The 13,290-nt window shown below is 49.7% G+C and overlaps 1 protein-coding gene across 1 annotated transcript; it reads left to right on the top strand.

Annotated features, from left to right (window-relative positions):
• The first annotated feature begins 973 nt into the window (after positions 1-973).
• Positions 974-7,227, top strand: LOC128780014 (melanoma-associated antigen 10-like). Its single transcript, XM_053917588.1, has 2 exons — positions 974-1,061; positions 5,717-7,227. Exon 2 carries the CDS (start codon positions 5,781-5,783, stop codon positions 6,765-6,767), a length of 987 nt encoding a protein of 328 aa, XP_053773563.1. The 5' UTR covers positions 974-1,061; positions 5,717-5,780; the 3' UTR covers positions 6,768-7,227.
• Positions 7,228-13,290: the final 6,063 nt, after the last annotated feature.

The raw sequence follows: 13,290 nt of genomic DNA, 5'->3' as shown, positions 1-13,290 counted from the left end.
ATGGAATACTATGCTGCAGAAAGAAAGAAGGAACTCCTACCCTCCGTGACAGCATGGATGGAACTGGAGAGCATTATGCTGAGTGAAATAAGCCAGGTGGTGAAAGACAAATACTGCATATAAGAACAAATACTACAGATACTACATATAGGTCGCACCTATAAGTGGAACCTAATCAATAAAATGAACAAGCAAGCAAAACATAAGCAGAGACCTTGAAATAAAAACCAAACTGACAGTAACCAGAAGGGAGGGGCGAGGAGATAACGGGGCGGGGAGGGGGAGGGTCGTCAAGGAACATGTATAAAGAACACATGGACAAAGCCGAAGGGGGGTAGGATTGAAGATGGGAGGCGTGGGTGGGTGGAGCGGGGGAGAGTGGTGGTGGGGAAACTGGAGACAACTGTACTTGAACAACAAAAAAAGAAAGAATGCTTTACAGGAAAAATAATCTGGCTGCCTGGTAAAGGGAAGCTATGAGAAGGGGGATTCTTCTCTAACCCTCCCCCACTGTCCTGGGCACTACATTTCCCCCAGTGGCACCTGTGAGGAAACTACAGTGGTATCTGCAAGTGTGGAGATGACCTTTCGCAGTAAGGACTGTGGGATCCACCCACCAAAGAACAGAGGGGCTTACAGAACCCAGGTCTGCTGCTACTATCAGCTCTGGGGCCGGGGGAGGGCTGGGGGGTGGGTGGCGCAGCTCCAGGCAGGGCTGTCAAGCCGAGCACTCCCAATCCGCCCCCACCCCCCCCACCCCCGCCGCTTCAGGGAACTGGGGGAGTCTGAGCTTTGGTTTGAGGAGCACAGAGTCAGGTCTGCAGAGGGCAGGGGCCCAGGTCCCTTCCGGTCAAGGTGAGGACCAGAGGAAGGACAGCGTGTTCCCCTCGGATTGGATTCCAGCTCCACTCCTGCTCTCAGCACTGGGGGGCCCGGATATGCTTTCCGGATGTGATGTCCAGTGAGTTCCGCCCGGGAAGTCCGAGAGAGGTGAAGGCTGCATCTGGGAGGCCCGCTTCTGGTCCATAGAGGGAAGGAGTTCAGTCCCGCAGAGATTCAAGGTATGAACCCTGAAGGAGGACTGAGGGCCGCCCCCCCCCCCCCCCACCGCAGAACCCAGGTTAGCCCCTGCTGTCAGCACTGAGAGTCCTGGGGCTGGGTTGTCTGGCTGAGTACTATTTCCCACAACCCACCCGCCCCCACCTCCTCAGGAGAGGAGGACAAGGTCTGAGGGGAGCAACCTCAGGTGCGCAGAGGGCGGGGCCCCGACTCTGCCTGGAATCTAGGTGAGAGGCAGAAAGAGGGCTGGAGGACCCCACAAAATCCATCTCAGGCTCTGCCAGCAGCCCTGGGAATCTCCGGGCTTGGTGCCCTGATGTGATGTCCAGACTTCACCTGGGGGTCTGGAGGCATCGAGGGTCTGAGTGGCTCAGCCTCCCAGTTAACAGAAGGAGGTTCCCGGGACCTGCCAGGGCTCAAGGTGAGGACAGGGAGGCAAGACAAAGGGACTCTGGACCTTAGAACAGTCAGTCCTGGGAGGCCCAGAGGGCAGGATGACCAGAAACGGCGATTCATAACTTCCACATCTTCTGGTTCTGACACTCTGGGGGCTTTGTGTAAGGGCTCAGCCTCTCAGGTCCACAGAGGGTGTGCCCAAACATGACCAGAGTCAACTGTGAAGACCCTGAGGGAGATGGAGGGCCCCTGGGCCCCTGAACGGTATCAATCTGGCAGGTCTCAGGGGGCAAGGTGGGAGGGGGTGGGTGGGCGAATGACCACACAAGGTGTTTTCTGATTTCTCCATCGGGTCTGAGAGCCCCTGGGGGTTTGGTATAAGGAGACGGGCTTCAGGCAGCAGAGCAGAGGACCACAGGTCCTGCTGATGTCAAGTTGAGGACATTGAGGGGAAAATAGGTGACCCTGGACACTGGAATAATCAGTCCTGGGAGGCCGAGTGGGTGGGGCGTCCACAGGCAGCATTTTCTGACTTCTATATCCAGGTCTGAGAGACTGTGGGGTTCTGCGTAAGGAGCAAAGCCACAGGTCAGCTCAGGGGACCCTGGACTCCACAACCTAGGGGATCCCATGAAAGCCCACCTCTGCTCTCAGCCATGGGAGCTCTCCATAGCAAATGACCAAGTGCAGAATTTCCTGACTTCCATATGTATCCAGCTCTGAGTGAGACTTGGAACTTGATGAAAATTGTAGGGCTTCAGGTCCACAGAGGGGATGCAGAGGTACTGCCCAGGAGTCACGTGGAACTTCCTCACTTTTGCATCCGTTTTTGAGAGGCTCTGGGATTTGGTGTAAGGCGCAGAGCCTCAGGTGAGCAGAGGGTATGCCCAGGACCTGCCAGAGTCACGGTGGGGACCCTGAGGGAAGACTGAGGGGATCAAGGACCCCTACGCAGAAGGGGGTCTACAGAACCCTTCCCTGCTGAAAGTCCTGGGAGGCCCAACGATGAATGAGCACCCAGAGAAGACACCACAGAAGCCCATACCTGATGTCAGCCTTGGCAATTCAGGGGGAGGAATGACACATGCAGCAGAGGGGAGGACCCAGGTCCTGCCATTGTCAAGGTGAGGATACAAAGGGAGGACTGAGAGACCCTGGACCCTACAACTGAGAGGAGCCTGCATAACCCCTGCTCTGAATCCTGGGAGGCCCCAGGCCCGATGACCACATACTTTGTTCCTGACTTGGGCATCTGTTTGTGAAAGAATGAGGACTTGGTAAAAGGAGCAGACCCTCCGGTTATTAGAGGGGAGAGCGCAGGTCCAGCTGAGAGTCAAGGTGAGGACCCTGAGGGAAGACTAGGGACCTCTGGCACCTGAGGTCTGAAGGGTCAGGCTCCAGGCAGGCAGAGGAATGGAGCCCGGGCTCTGCCAGGACACAAGGTAAGGACTCCAGGTAGGACTTAGGAAGACCCCTAGGAAACCCTGAAGGGTCCCCACTGTTCCCTCTTCCTGCCATCAACACAGGGAAAGCTGCAGAGCAGGGCTGTCGGTGTGGGTTGCTTCCAGACTTCCGCCTGAGGAGTGGCAAAGGAAGGTGAGGGCATTGTCCTGAAGGGCCTGGATGCGGGCCCCAGGCCCTGCCAGTAGGCAAATTGTGGGCTTTGAGGCAAGATGAGGGCGCCTCCCACCCCAGCAAAACAGAGACCAGCTGGCTCAGTCCTTGCTGGCACAGCTGGGTTGCTCAGGGCATGATAGCAGATGTGATGTGTCCTGAAGTCCACCTTGGAGTTCTCAGGGAGATGAGGGCATTGGTCTGAGGGGTGTAGCTTAGGTGATGAGAGGGAGGGGTTCAAGGCCCTATGGGCTTTAAGGTGAGAACCCTCAGGGAGGACTGAGAGGGCTCTACCCTAGGCAGAAATGCTCCCAACTCTCATATACCAGAAAACCTCAGCAGTCAGCCCTGGGAGGCCTGGAGGATATCAGGAAGAGACTCCTCCCCCACTTTCTCCTTGTGAAGGGGTGTCTGCAAGAGGGTGGCCTTGGCTTGCAGAAGGCATTCTCAGTTCAGCAGAAAGGAAAGGTCCCAGGTCCTCCATGAGTAAATATGGTTTCCTTGGGGAGGACTGAGGATACCACCCTTCAAACAAAGGGGGAGCCTGAAACCCACTCGGTGCTGCTGTCAGTCCTGGGAAACCCCTGGCATGGGTCTGTGGAGGTGGTTCCACCTCGATCCTGTCCCAGGGAACTCGGGAAGTTGAGAACTTTGGTCAGAAGGGATGACTTCAGTTCATGAAAAGAAGGGCCGAGTTTTCCCTAGGGTCAGAAAGGGTCTGAACCCTTCCTTGGTGAGCTGCACAGATAAATTTAACACTAACAAAAATTTGTGAAGATGGAGATGATGATACGAAATGAACCATTAATAAAGCCTGGGCACAATCAAAGCAAGAGAGAAGCAAGCCAAAGGAGACACAGAATTTTGAGACTTTAAAGTCCTTTTGGGAACTGTGATGAGGAAATATTGATGTTTCCAGTAAGGACATTTTGGTGAGCTGCACAGATGACTTAACAGATAATGTTACAGAGCCTTCTTCTAAGTAAAGGCAATGAATTCTCCCACTGGCGGATTTATTTAAATAAAATATGCTGTTTTTTCAAAAAGAGACCCCACAGCATCAATCAGTCCCCTGTCCTAACCGTTGGGAGTCCCCAAGCAGGGGTGCCTGGATGTGACATGCTCTCCCTTTCCACATGCTTGCTTCTTGTGACAGTTTCTCATTGAGGACAGTTAGTCGGGGTGAATTCAGGTCGTCAGGAGTTCTGTCCATGCCTAGCCAGGAAGAAAGGCAAGCATCCTGAGGACAGACTAAAGGGACTCTCTACTCAGAACAGATGGGCCCAGGCCCTGCTGTCAGTCGTGGCAGAACCTGTGCAGACTTGGGAACAGATGGGACTCCTGTTCACATTTGTCTCAGAGCTCCCAGGAAGGTGAGGCCCTTAGTCTGAGAGGACGATGTCCCCGGGGTCTGTACTTGCTCAACAGAGGGAGGAGTCCCAGATTCTGCCAAAAATCAAGGTGAGGACCCAGAAGGGGGAGTGTGGGTGTCCCAATTTTCGGAACAAGAGTGGGCTCCACAGAGATCTGCCTTGCTCTGAGTGTTAGCCCTGAAAGCCCCAGGCAGTGCTGTCCGCCTGAGCCCCTTCTCATTTCCAGATCGGTGCTCTCAGGGAGAGGAGGGCTTTGGTCTGAAGGTCTGGACTCAGGTCAACTGGGGCAGGATTCCAGGGCTTGCCAAGAATCAAGGCGAAGAATGAGGGGGACCAGAGCACATGGGAACCAAGACCTACCCTGCCCCTTCTGTCAGCCATGGGGAAACTCAGAATGGTGCATGGAATGGCTCAGCTCACCTCCTCTTCCGGTATCTATTGGAGGTGCAGGTTAAGTCTAAGTAGAGTGAGCTCACTCAGCAGAGTGAGTTGTCTGAGACCCTGAGGGGTGGTGTCATGGTGAGGAAATGATTGGAACCTTAGCCCGAGATAGATGGACCCAAAACTTCGGTCACCTCTTCTTGATCCCATGGGAGGCTCTGGGCAGGTGTGACCAGATGTGGAGCCCCCTCATTTTCTTCTCCTCAGGGTCAGGGTGTGTGTTCTCGTTCTGAGAGTTTAGCCTCAGGCCAGCGGGAGGCAGGTGAGGGGCCAGGCCCTGGCAGGGGAAAGGTGAGGATCCTGAGTGTGCAAGGAAGGGACCACCCACCCAGAACAGAGGGGACCGCACAGAGTTCCACCGCCACTCCTGTCAGCACTGAGGTCCCAGGTCTGTGCTTGTCATCTGCATGCTGAGGTGCTCCTTCATTTCCTCTTACAAGGGGTTCCAAGTTCCAGGAGGTAAAGGCTTTGGTCTGAGCTACATATTCTCAGGTCACAGAGCAGCGGCAGGCCAGGCAGCGCCAGGAGTGTAGGTGAGGTGCCCACCCTGATTATGTACACAGGGATTCCCCCCACCCCAGATCAGAGGGGATCCCACAGCACCTGACACCTCCACACCTCATCGTCAGCCCCAGAACTGTGGGCTCTGCCTTCTGCACATGGAGCAGTCATTTCACCTCCTACTTCAGGTTCTTAGTTCTTCAGGCTGATCAGGAGTGACCCCTGTGAGGCCCAAGAGCACCCATAAAGAGGGGACCTGTAAATTGCCTTTGTCAGAGCCGCCTAGGGTGTGTTTCTCAGGTGACACTTCTCTCACTCCCTCTCTCCCACAGGCCCGTGGGTCCCCATCATCCACCTTCTGCCCACACTACAATAGCTGTCCCACCAAGAGTCACCATGCCTCGCCATCAGATGAGTGAGCTCTGCAAGCTTGAGGAAGACCATCAGGACCCCAGGGAGGCCCAGGGCCTGGTGGAGGAGCAGCTGTTTAGGGATGCAGAGGAGGAGGTTGTGTCCCCCTCCTCCTTAGCTTCCTCCCCCTCAATCCTGTTTCCAGACAGCCTAGAGGGGGTGGCTGCTGCTGAGACACCAAGTCCTCTCCAGAGTCCTCAGGGTGCCTGCCTTCGCCCTCCCCCCTGTGCCATGGCAGCCCCTCCATGGAGCCAATCTGAAGATGAGGGCTCCAGCAACCAAGAAAAGGAGGTTCCCAATACGTGGGAGGTCCTGGAAGATGCCAGTTCCATGCTCAGAAAAGCCCTGCAGTTGAAGATGACAGAAATGGTGGAGTTCGTGCTCCTGAAGTATGGTGCAAGGAAGCCCACCACAAAGGCAGAAATGCTGAGTAGCGTCATCAAAGAGTACCAGGACCGCTTCCCTGAGATCCTGAGCCAAGCCTCACAGTGCACGCAGCTTGTGTTTGGCATTGAAGTGAAGGAAGTGGACTCCAATGACCACCCCTATGTCCTGGTCAGCACGCTGGACCTCACCTTTGATGAGATGGTGAGCGATGGGCACAGATTTCCCAAAACTGGCCCCCTGGTCACGCTTCTGTGGGTGATCGCCGTGGCGGGCGATTGTGCCACTGAGGAGGAAGTCTGGGAGGGGCTGGATGTCATGGGCGTGCATGACAGGAAGGAGCACTGGATCTATGGGGAGCCCAGGGAGCTCGTCACCAAAGTGTGGGTGCAGGGACAGTACCTGGTGTACCAGCAGGTGCCCAGTAGCGATCCTGCATGTTACGAGTTTCTGTGGGGTCCCAGGGCCCATGCTGAAACCAGCAAGTTGAAAGCCCTCAAGTTTTTGGTCAGAGTTAATGCCAGGGATCCCAGTTCCTTCCCATCTCTGTCTGAAGGGACTGCGAGTGACGAGGAAGAGGGGGCCTGAGCCAGAGTTGCATACAGGCACGTTTCAGGCCCATGTTCAGTAGCTTCGCTTGCTTGGTATGAAGTGGGGCTCATTCTCCACTCTGCGATTGAGGAGTGAGCAGTCAGACTTCTAGGTAGTGAGGCTCAGGGTGAGTTGGGGGAATAAGAGCTGTAGCACCATTTGATTTCTGTTCTCTGTGACGACTTAGAATTTGATCTTTGTTTTCTTTGGGAACTTTCCATATGTCGTTCCTTTAATAGGTTTAGTAACCTTCACCATCAAAGTTTGTGAATGACATTGCTCACACATGTATTTGTATTTGTCCGAGTTTGTGATCCTGAACTAGATAACATGGCATTAGAACAGCATTTCCGTGGAAATATGAAAGAACTCAGCAGTTTAGTCAATGGAGTCAAGAAATAGAGAAATAAAAGCAAAGGGTTGTTAGTTCTTGCTTCTTGTCCCTTCTCGTCTGTCATTCTATGACACATTATTTAAGTATCCTTGGACTTGCTTGGCTCATTCAGGGTGAGGTGGGAAATGTGAGACATCCGCAATAGTGTCGACAATAAAATTAACTAGTTAGTTACTTAGTTTAAAAAAAAAAGAAAAAAGAAAGTGGATACATTTCATCTGAATAAAGATGACCCCTGCTCAGTGGTTCATTCACTCCCCAGACATTCACTGAGCCTCTGTCCTCTGGAAGGCCCTGTGTAAGTAGGGGCAACATGAGCATAAGCAGGGCATACCCACCTTTCGAATGACAGTGCGGGAGCCACAGTCATATAAGGAAAGTGATGAGGTGTCCCCTAAGTCCATGATATTCCCACTCTTCCCAGCCCATGGCCCACCTTCTACATCGCAGATCTTTTCTCTTCTCAGTACTATGCATGATGTCTCTCAAGACAGACAAATAGCAGGACCCTGAGGCCCAGGTAGTAAAAGCAGACCTAAGGAAGGAAGGTGGCAATGAGAATCAAACACAATTTGGGGATTGTCTGAGGTATGCTGAGAGGTGAGTCTGCCAGGTGCCGGCATTTCTGCCCAGTCCTGGCACTTTCCCGCATGACAGCACCCTTCTCCTGGCCTTTCCCCATGTCCCCTCCTGTCCAACACTGGAACCTGGTATGCCGACATGCTCATCCCTGCTGTCTCCTCTGAAGTCTGCACAGATCTCCTGCCCTCGCCCTGACACAGAGGCTTCCTACTCCCTGCAGGAGTCCCCTGCTCTCCCATAGCTCACCCTCGATCCAGTCTGATAGCCACAGCCCTTTAAGTGGAAAGTGTTACTTTAGACCCTGATGTTTAGATACCTTGTCATCCCTCCTTGGGACTCTTCCAACGCACTCTCTTTTTACCAAATGGGCTGAGTACAGTTTGATTGTGCCTATAACCTACTGGGCCTTTGGATAGAACCCTGAAGATACACAGAGGAGTCATGAAGCCACCCCAGTGCTTGCAGTAGGACTTTAATGGGATTCTTATCTGAAGCTGGGAGCTGAACGTGTGCATGGATGAAAGAGCTTATTTGGCTGGTCAGAAATTAATGTCTCAATATAAATGGTAGATGAAGAGCAAACATCGACTGAAACCAAATTTCTTTTAAAAATATTTTAACTCCCCCCCTGGAATCCTCCTAGGAGGTGAGAAATGGTTCCTTGGTGGACTTGTTAGGTGACATTTAAAAAGAAAAATAATAATTAGCCACTCTCCCTCTGTCTCTTGTCTGGTCCCTGCCCCACAGGAAAGACCTGGCTTTCAGTGAGTCTAAATGCATCTGTGCAGGTGTTCGGGCAAGTTCACTCATATGGAGGGTAGCAGAGATTCACAGGTTAAAAATTTACCCATGCATCCAAAGGGAGGAGAGCACTCTCAGCCTGCTGACACTATAGGCAGTATTGCAGTATTGCAAAGAGAAGTGAAGAAGGGGAACCCTCCCTGAGGAGGTTTACATGATCCTCTTACAGTCAGATGTGGTTCTGTATTTGAAGGCATCTGTCACATAGAAGGAACTTAAAAATTCAGAGAATTTCAAGAGAAATCTGACCACAGGAAATCCTCCAAGCAATGAAGATGGTTGTTGTCACGACCGATTATGATGGTTGCTTTCTTATGAGCACCCACAATGTAATGGTGCATGGGAGGGACTTCAGTGCCCACCCATATCTTCTCTCGCTCCCCTTCCTGGACTAGGTGCACACTACATTGCCAGTCCACTTGTAGTTAGGAAGGGTCATGTGACAACCCTTTGCCACTGAGACATGAGCAGAAGCATTGTTTATCACATCCACACATTTGCGAGTCCGTATGCCAGTTCTGTGCTCTCTCCCTCAGTTCACCAGCAAATGTGGCGGCTCCGTGTTGAGATGGGGGAAGCACAAGATTGGAAGCAGCCTGGATCCCTGGTCACCTAGATCGGGGGGCCCCTGCCAAACTGCATCAGACTTTATTTCTGTTCTACTATTTCCATTATTAGGTTTACATAAATATTTTGCAATATAAAAATTACTACGTATTGCTTATGTTCTTGTTGAAAAGAAAAAAAAACCCTCTAATAACACAGATAAATCACAGTTTCCCCCTTTTCAAAGTTCCTCCCCAATTCAGCCCCCTCCTCCAGAGGTCACCACAAATGACATATTGGTATATATGATTTCAAAGCTTATACTAGCTTTTTCATACACAGATGTGCTATGAAACATGAGGCATTACCCATGATGTACATATTGATCTATCGCATGCCTTCACCACTTAATAATTTGGATACAGGATATTCCTGTGACAGCACACATAGACCTACCTCACTTTTGCAAGAAAAACAATCAACCCTATTCAAAAGTGGGCAGTGGAATCAAACAGACATTTCTCCAGAGAAGATATTCACATGGCAAAGAGCAAATGAAAAGATGCTCCATATCACTAATCCAAGAAAAAAAAATACAACCAGGAAATCACAAGTGTTAGCAAAGATTGGGAGAAATTGGAACCCCTGTGCACTGTTGATGGGACTGTAAAATGATACAGGCACTTTGGAAAACAGTATGGTGTCTCCTCAAAAATTAAAAACAATTACCATATGATCCAGCGATCCTACCTTTGAGTGTATACTCTCCAAAGTTGAAATCTGGGTCTCCAAACGAGAGTTGTACACCCATGTTCATGGCAGCATAGTTCATAATAGCTAAAATGTGAAAGCAAACCAAGTATCTATCAATAGACAAATGGATAAGCAAAATGTGATTTAGTGGGATATTATTCAGCCTCCAAAAGAAAGAAAATTCTGACATATGCTGCAACACAGATGAGCCTTGAGGACATTAGGCTAAGGGGAAGAAGCCAGACACAAAAACACAAATGCTGTATGAGTCCCCTGATATGAGGTACTTCGAGTAGTCAGATTCCTAGAGATGGAAAGTAGAAAGGTAGGTGCCAAGGACTGAGGAGAAGGGGCAATGAGGAGTTACGGTTTAATTGAAACAGAGCTTCAGTTTTGCAAGAAGGAAAGAATTCTGGAGATGGGTGGTGGTGATGGTTACACAACAAAAAGAATCGTACTTAATAGCACTGTGCTGTACATTTAAAAATGGTTAGGATGGATGATGCGGATCCCGGCCCACAGGATCCTGTGTTGTGGTGGCAATAGACAAATACACATGGACTACCGAGTCCTGTGGGGGAAGAGGGACAGCGCGGCCACTCTCTCAAGAGGAGAGCACCCCGACCCTTGCCTTGACAGGCTTTTATTGTTTTTCTAGGCCCCTTACATCAAAGATGGTCCTCATTTCCTATGCACAGGTTTGTTTTGGGCGGTTATCTTTTGCAGACAACAAAGGAGAGGATGTCACTAAATACATCAAAGAAGGATATTTGCAATGTAAAGGGAGACTTGGTTGAAACCGGTTATGCTCCATACCTGGAAGGTCTAGCTCAGATTTTAGGAAGCTAAAGATACTGAGTAAACATTTGCTGCCACAATTCAGGGTGAGGGAGTTTTAGCAAGAGTAAGTCTCATAGCAGTCTAGGTACAATGCAGGCCTGATTTCCCATGGGAGAACCTATCCATGGACGTGGGTCCTGCCCGCCAACCTCGCTCCCCACTGGCTTTTCCGAGTGGGGACTGAGCCGCATTTCCCATGCTTGGAACGGTTCCCCATAGATGGCAAATTTTATGTTTTGTGTATTTTACCACCATAAGAAAATATATTTTGTTTTAAAATCACACAGTGTGACAGAAATGAACAGCGTCTTTGATCGCCTCATCAATAGACTGCACACAGCTGGGGACACGATGAGCAAGCTTGAAGAAATGTCAACAGAAACTTCCAAAACTGAAATGTAAAGAGAACAGAGAATGAAAATGACGGAAGCACATACCCAAGAAATGCTGGACGAGTACAAAAGTTGTAAGGTATGCATAAGTGGAAGAGAAGAAAGGGAGGAAAGAAAGAAACAGGAAAAATATTTGAAGTGGCAATGGCAGAGGATGTGCCAAAATCAATTAGTGACATGAAAGCACACATTCAGGAAGCTCAGAAAACACCAAGTAGGATAAACAACAACAACAACACATCTGCATTAGGCATATCATATTCAAAGTGCAGAAAATCAAAGAGAAAGGAAACTTGACAGAAGCCGAGTTAACCAAAAGTGTGAGAGGAATACACTCTGTTACTTCTCTGTCTGTGCCCCTGCCACTTGGCCAGCGAGCCAGATCCATTGAAGGGAAGTGCACAGTGGTGTGGGGAGTCTATCTTCGAGCTAGAGGACCAGAAGGGGGTCCCCTGGGAGCCAGGGAGAGTGGTGAAGGTAGGCAGTTCCAAACAGTTTAGGCTGTCCATGACCAGGCTGGATGACCTGCACAGGTGTTGTGTGTGGAAAGTGTCAGAGCTGGGCCCACCTGGGTGTATCCTAGTCCGCACTGTGAGGTGTGCTCCCAGGCTCAGCAAGTTCCTTTGGATTCCTGGCACTTGCAAAAGCAGCAAGGTGAGTTTTCCTCAGAAGGACGAAAGCTTCCAGGAGCAGTTCTGGAAAACCTAGATCCTTAAGTCCTCTCCAGGTGTTGGGTTTCATTTTTCCTCCATCCTTACTCAGTTAGCAAACTTTACATTGTAATCTTCCTCAATCGTGCTCTCTTCTCCCCTGGTCTGCTTCAACTGGACGGGTCGTATGCAGGAGGAACAAAAAGTACTATCTGCAAACGTTGTCATTCAGGTGAACCAGTAAAGCATGTCATGTTCCGGAAGTGGCCAGGACAAAATTCTGAATTTTCTACAGTTTCAAAATGGGTTTCCTTAACCCTTTTCATCCTGCCTGCTTCTCCACTGAGGGGTAGGGAAAAGGGCAATGCCTTTCTGGAGACTGCTCAGTGAGTGCTGGTGTGGGCACCAGGAGAGATGTGAGGAAGCAGACAATCAATCCCGGTTGCAAACTGCCAATAATCGGGCCAGTCCTGCATGACAAGTCAGTGCAGAAGACCCTCCCGAGAGGGGCTTTTACGGTATCATGAATATTTAAGTCTTTTATCCACCTTGAATTTATTTTTGTGTATGGTGTAAGTTGGTGATCGACTTTCACTTTTTTTGCATGTAGCTGTCCAGGTCACCCAACACCACGTGTTGAAGAGGCTATTTTTACTCCATTTTATGCATCTGCCCCTTTTGGCAAATACTGATTGACCATAGAGACTTGGGTTTGTTTCTGAGCTCTCTATTGTGTTCCATTCGTCTCTGTGTCTGTTCTTATGCCAGTACCAGACTGTTTTGATTACAGCGGCCTTGTAATACAGTTTGATATCAGGTATTGTGATCCGGCTTTGCTCTTCTTTCTCGAAATTGCCGCAGCTATTCGGGATCATTTATGGTTCCATATAAATTTTTCAAACGTTTGTTCTATATCTGTGAAATACGTCATTGGTACTTTAATAGGGATTGCGTCGAATATATAAATTGCTCTGGGTAGTATGGACATTTTGATGATAATTCGTCCAGTCCATGAACATGGTACACGCTTCCATTTGTTTGTGTCTTCCTTAATTTCCTTCTCCATTTTTGTGTAGTTTTCTGAGTACAGGTCTTTTACTTCTTCAGTTAGGTTTATTCCTAGGTACTATATTTTTCTTGTCGCCATATCAAATGGGATTTATTTTTCCTGACTTCTGTTTCTGATATTTCATAGTCGGTGTACAAAAACGCCTTTCATGTCTGCATATTGACTTCGTATTCCGCTGTTTTGCCAAATTCACTTATTAGGTCGAGTAGTCTTTTGGCGGAGTCTATAGGATTTTCTATGTACACTATCATTTCATCTGCAAACAATGACTGTTTTGCTTCCTTTTTTCCAATTTGGACACCTTTTCGTTCTTTTTCTTGTCTGATTGCTGTGGCTAGGACTTCCAATACTATGTTGAACAGGGGTGCTGAAAGAGGACATCCTTGTTCTTTTCCTGATTTTAGTGGGAAAGCTCTAAGATTTTGTCCATTGAGTATGATGTTGGCTGTAGGTCTCTTGTACATGGCCTTTATTATGTTGGGGAATGCTCCCT

The sequence above is a fragment of the Desmodus rotundus genome, chromosome X (assembly GCF_022682495.2).
Source record: "Desmodus rotundus isolate HL8 chromosome X, HLdesRot8A.1, whole genome shotgun sequence".
NCBI classification, from domain to species: domain Eukaryota; kingdom Metazoa; phylum Chordata; class Mammalia; order Chiroptera; family Phyllostomidae; genus Desmodus; species Desmodus rotundus.
This window is presented reverse-complemented; position numbering and strand designations above follow the sequence as displayed.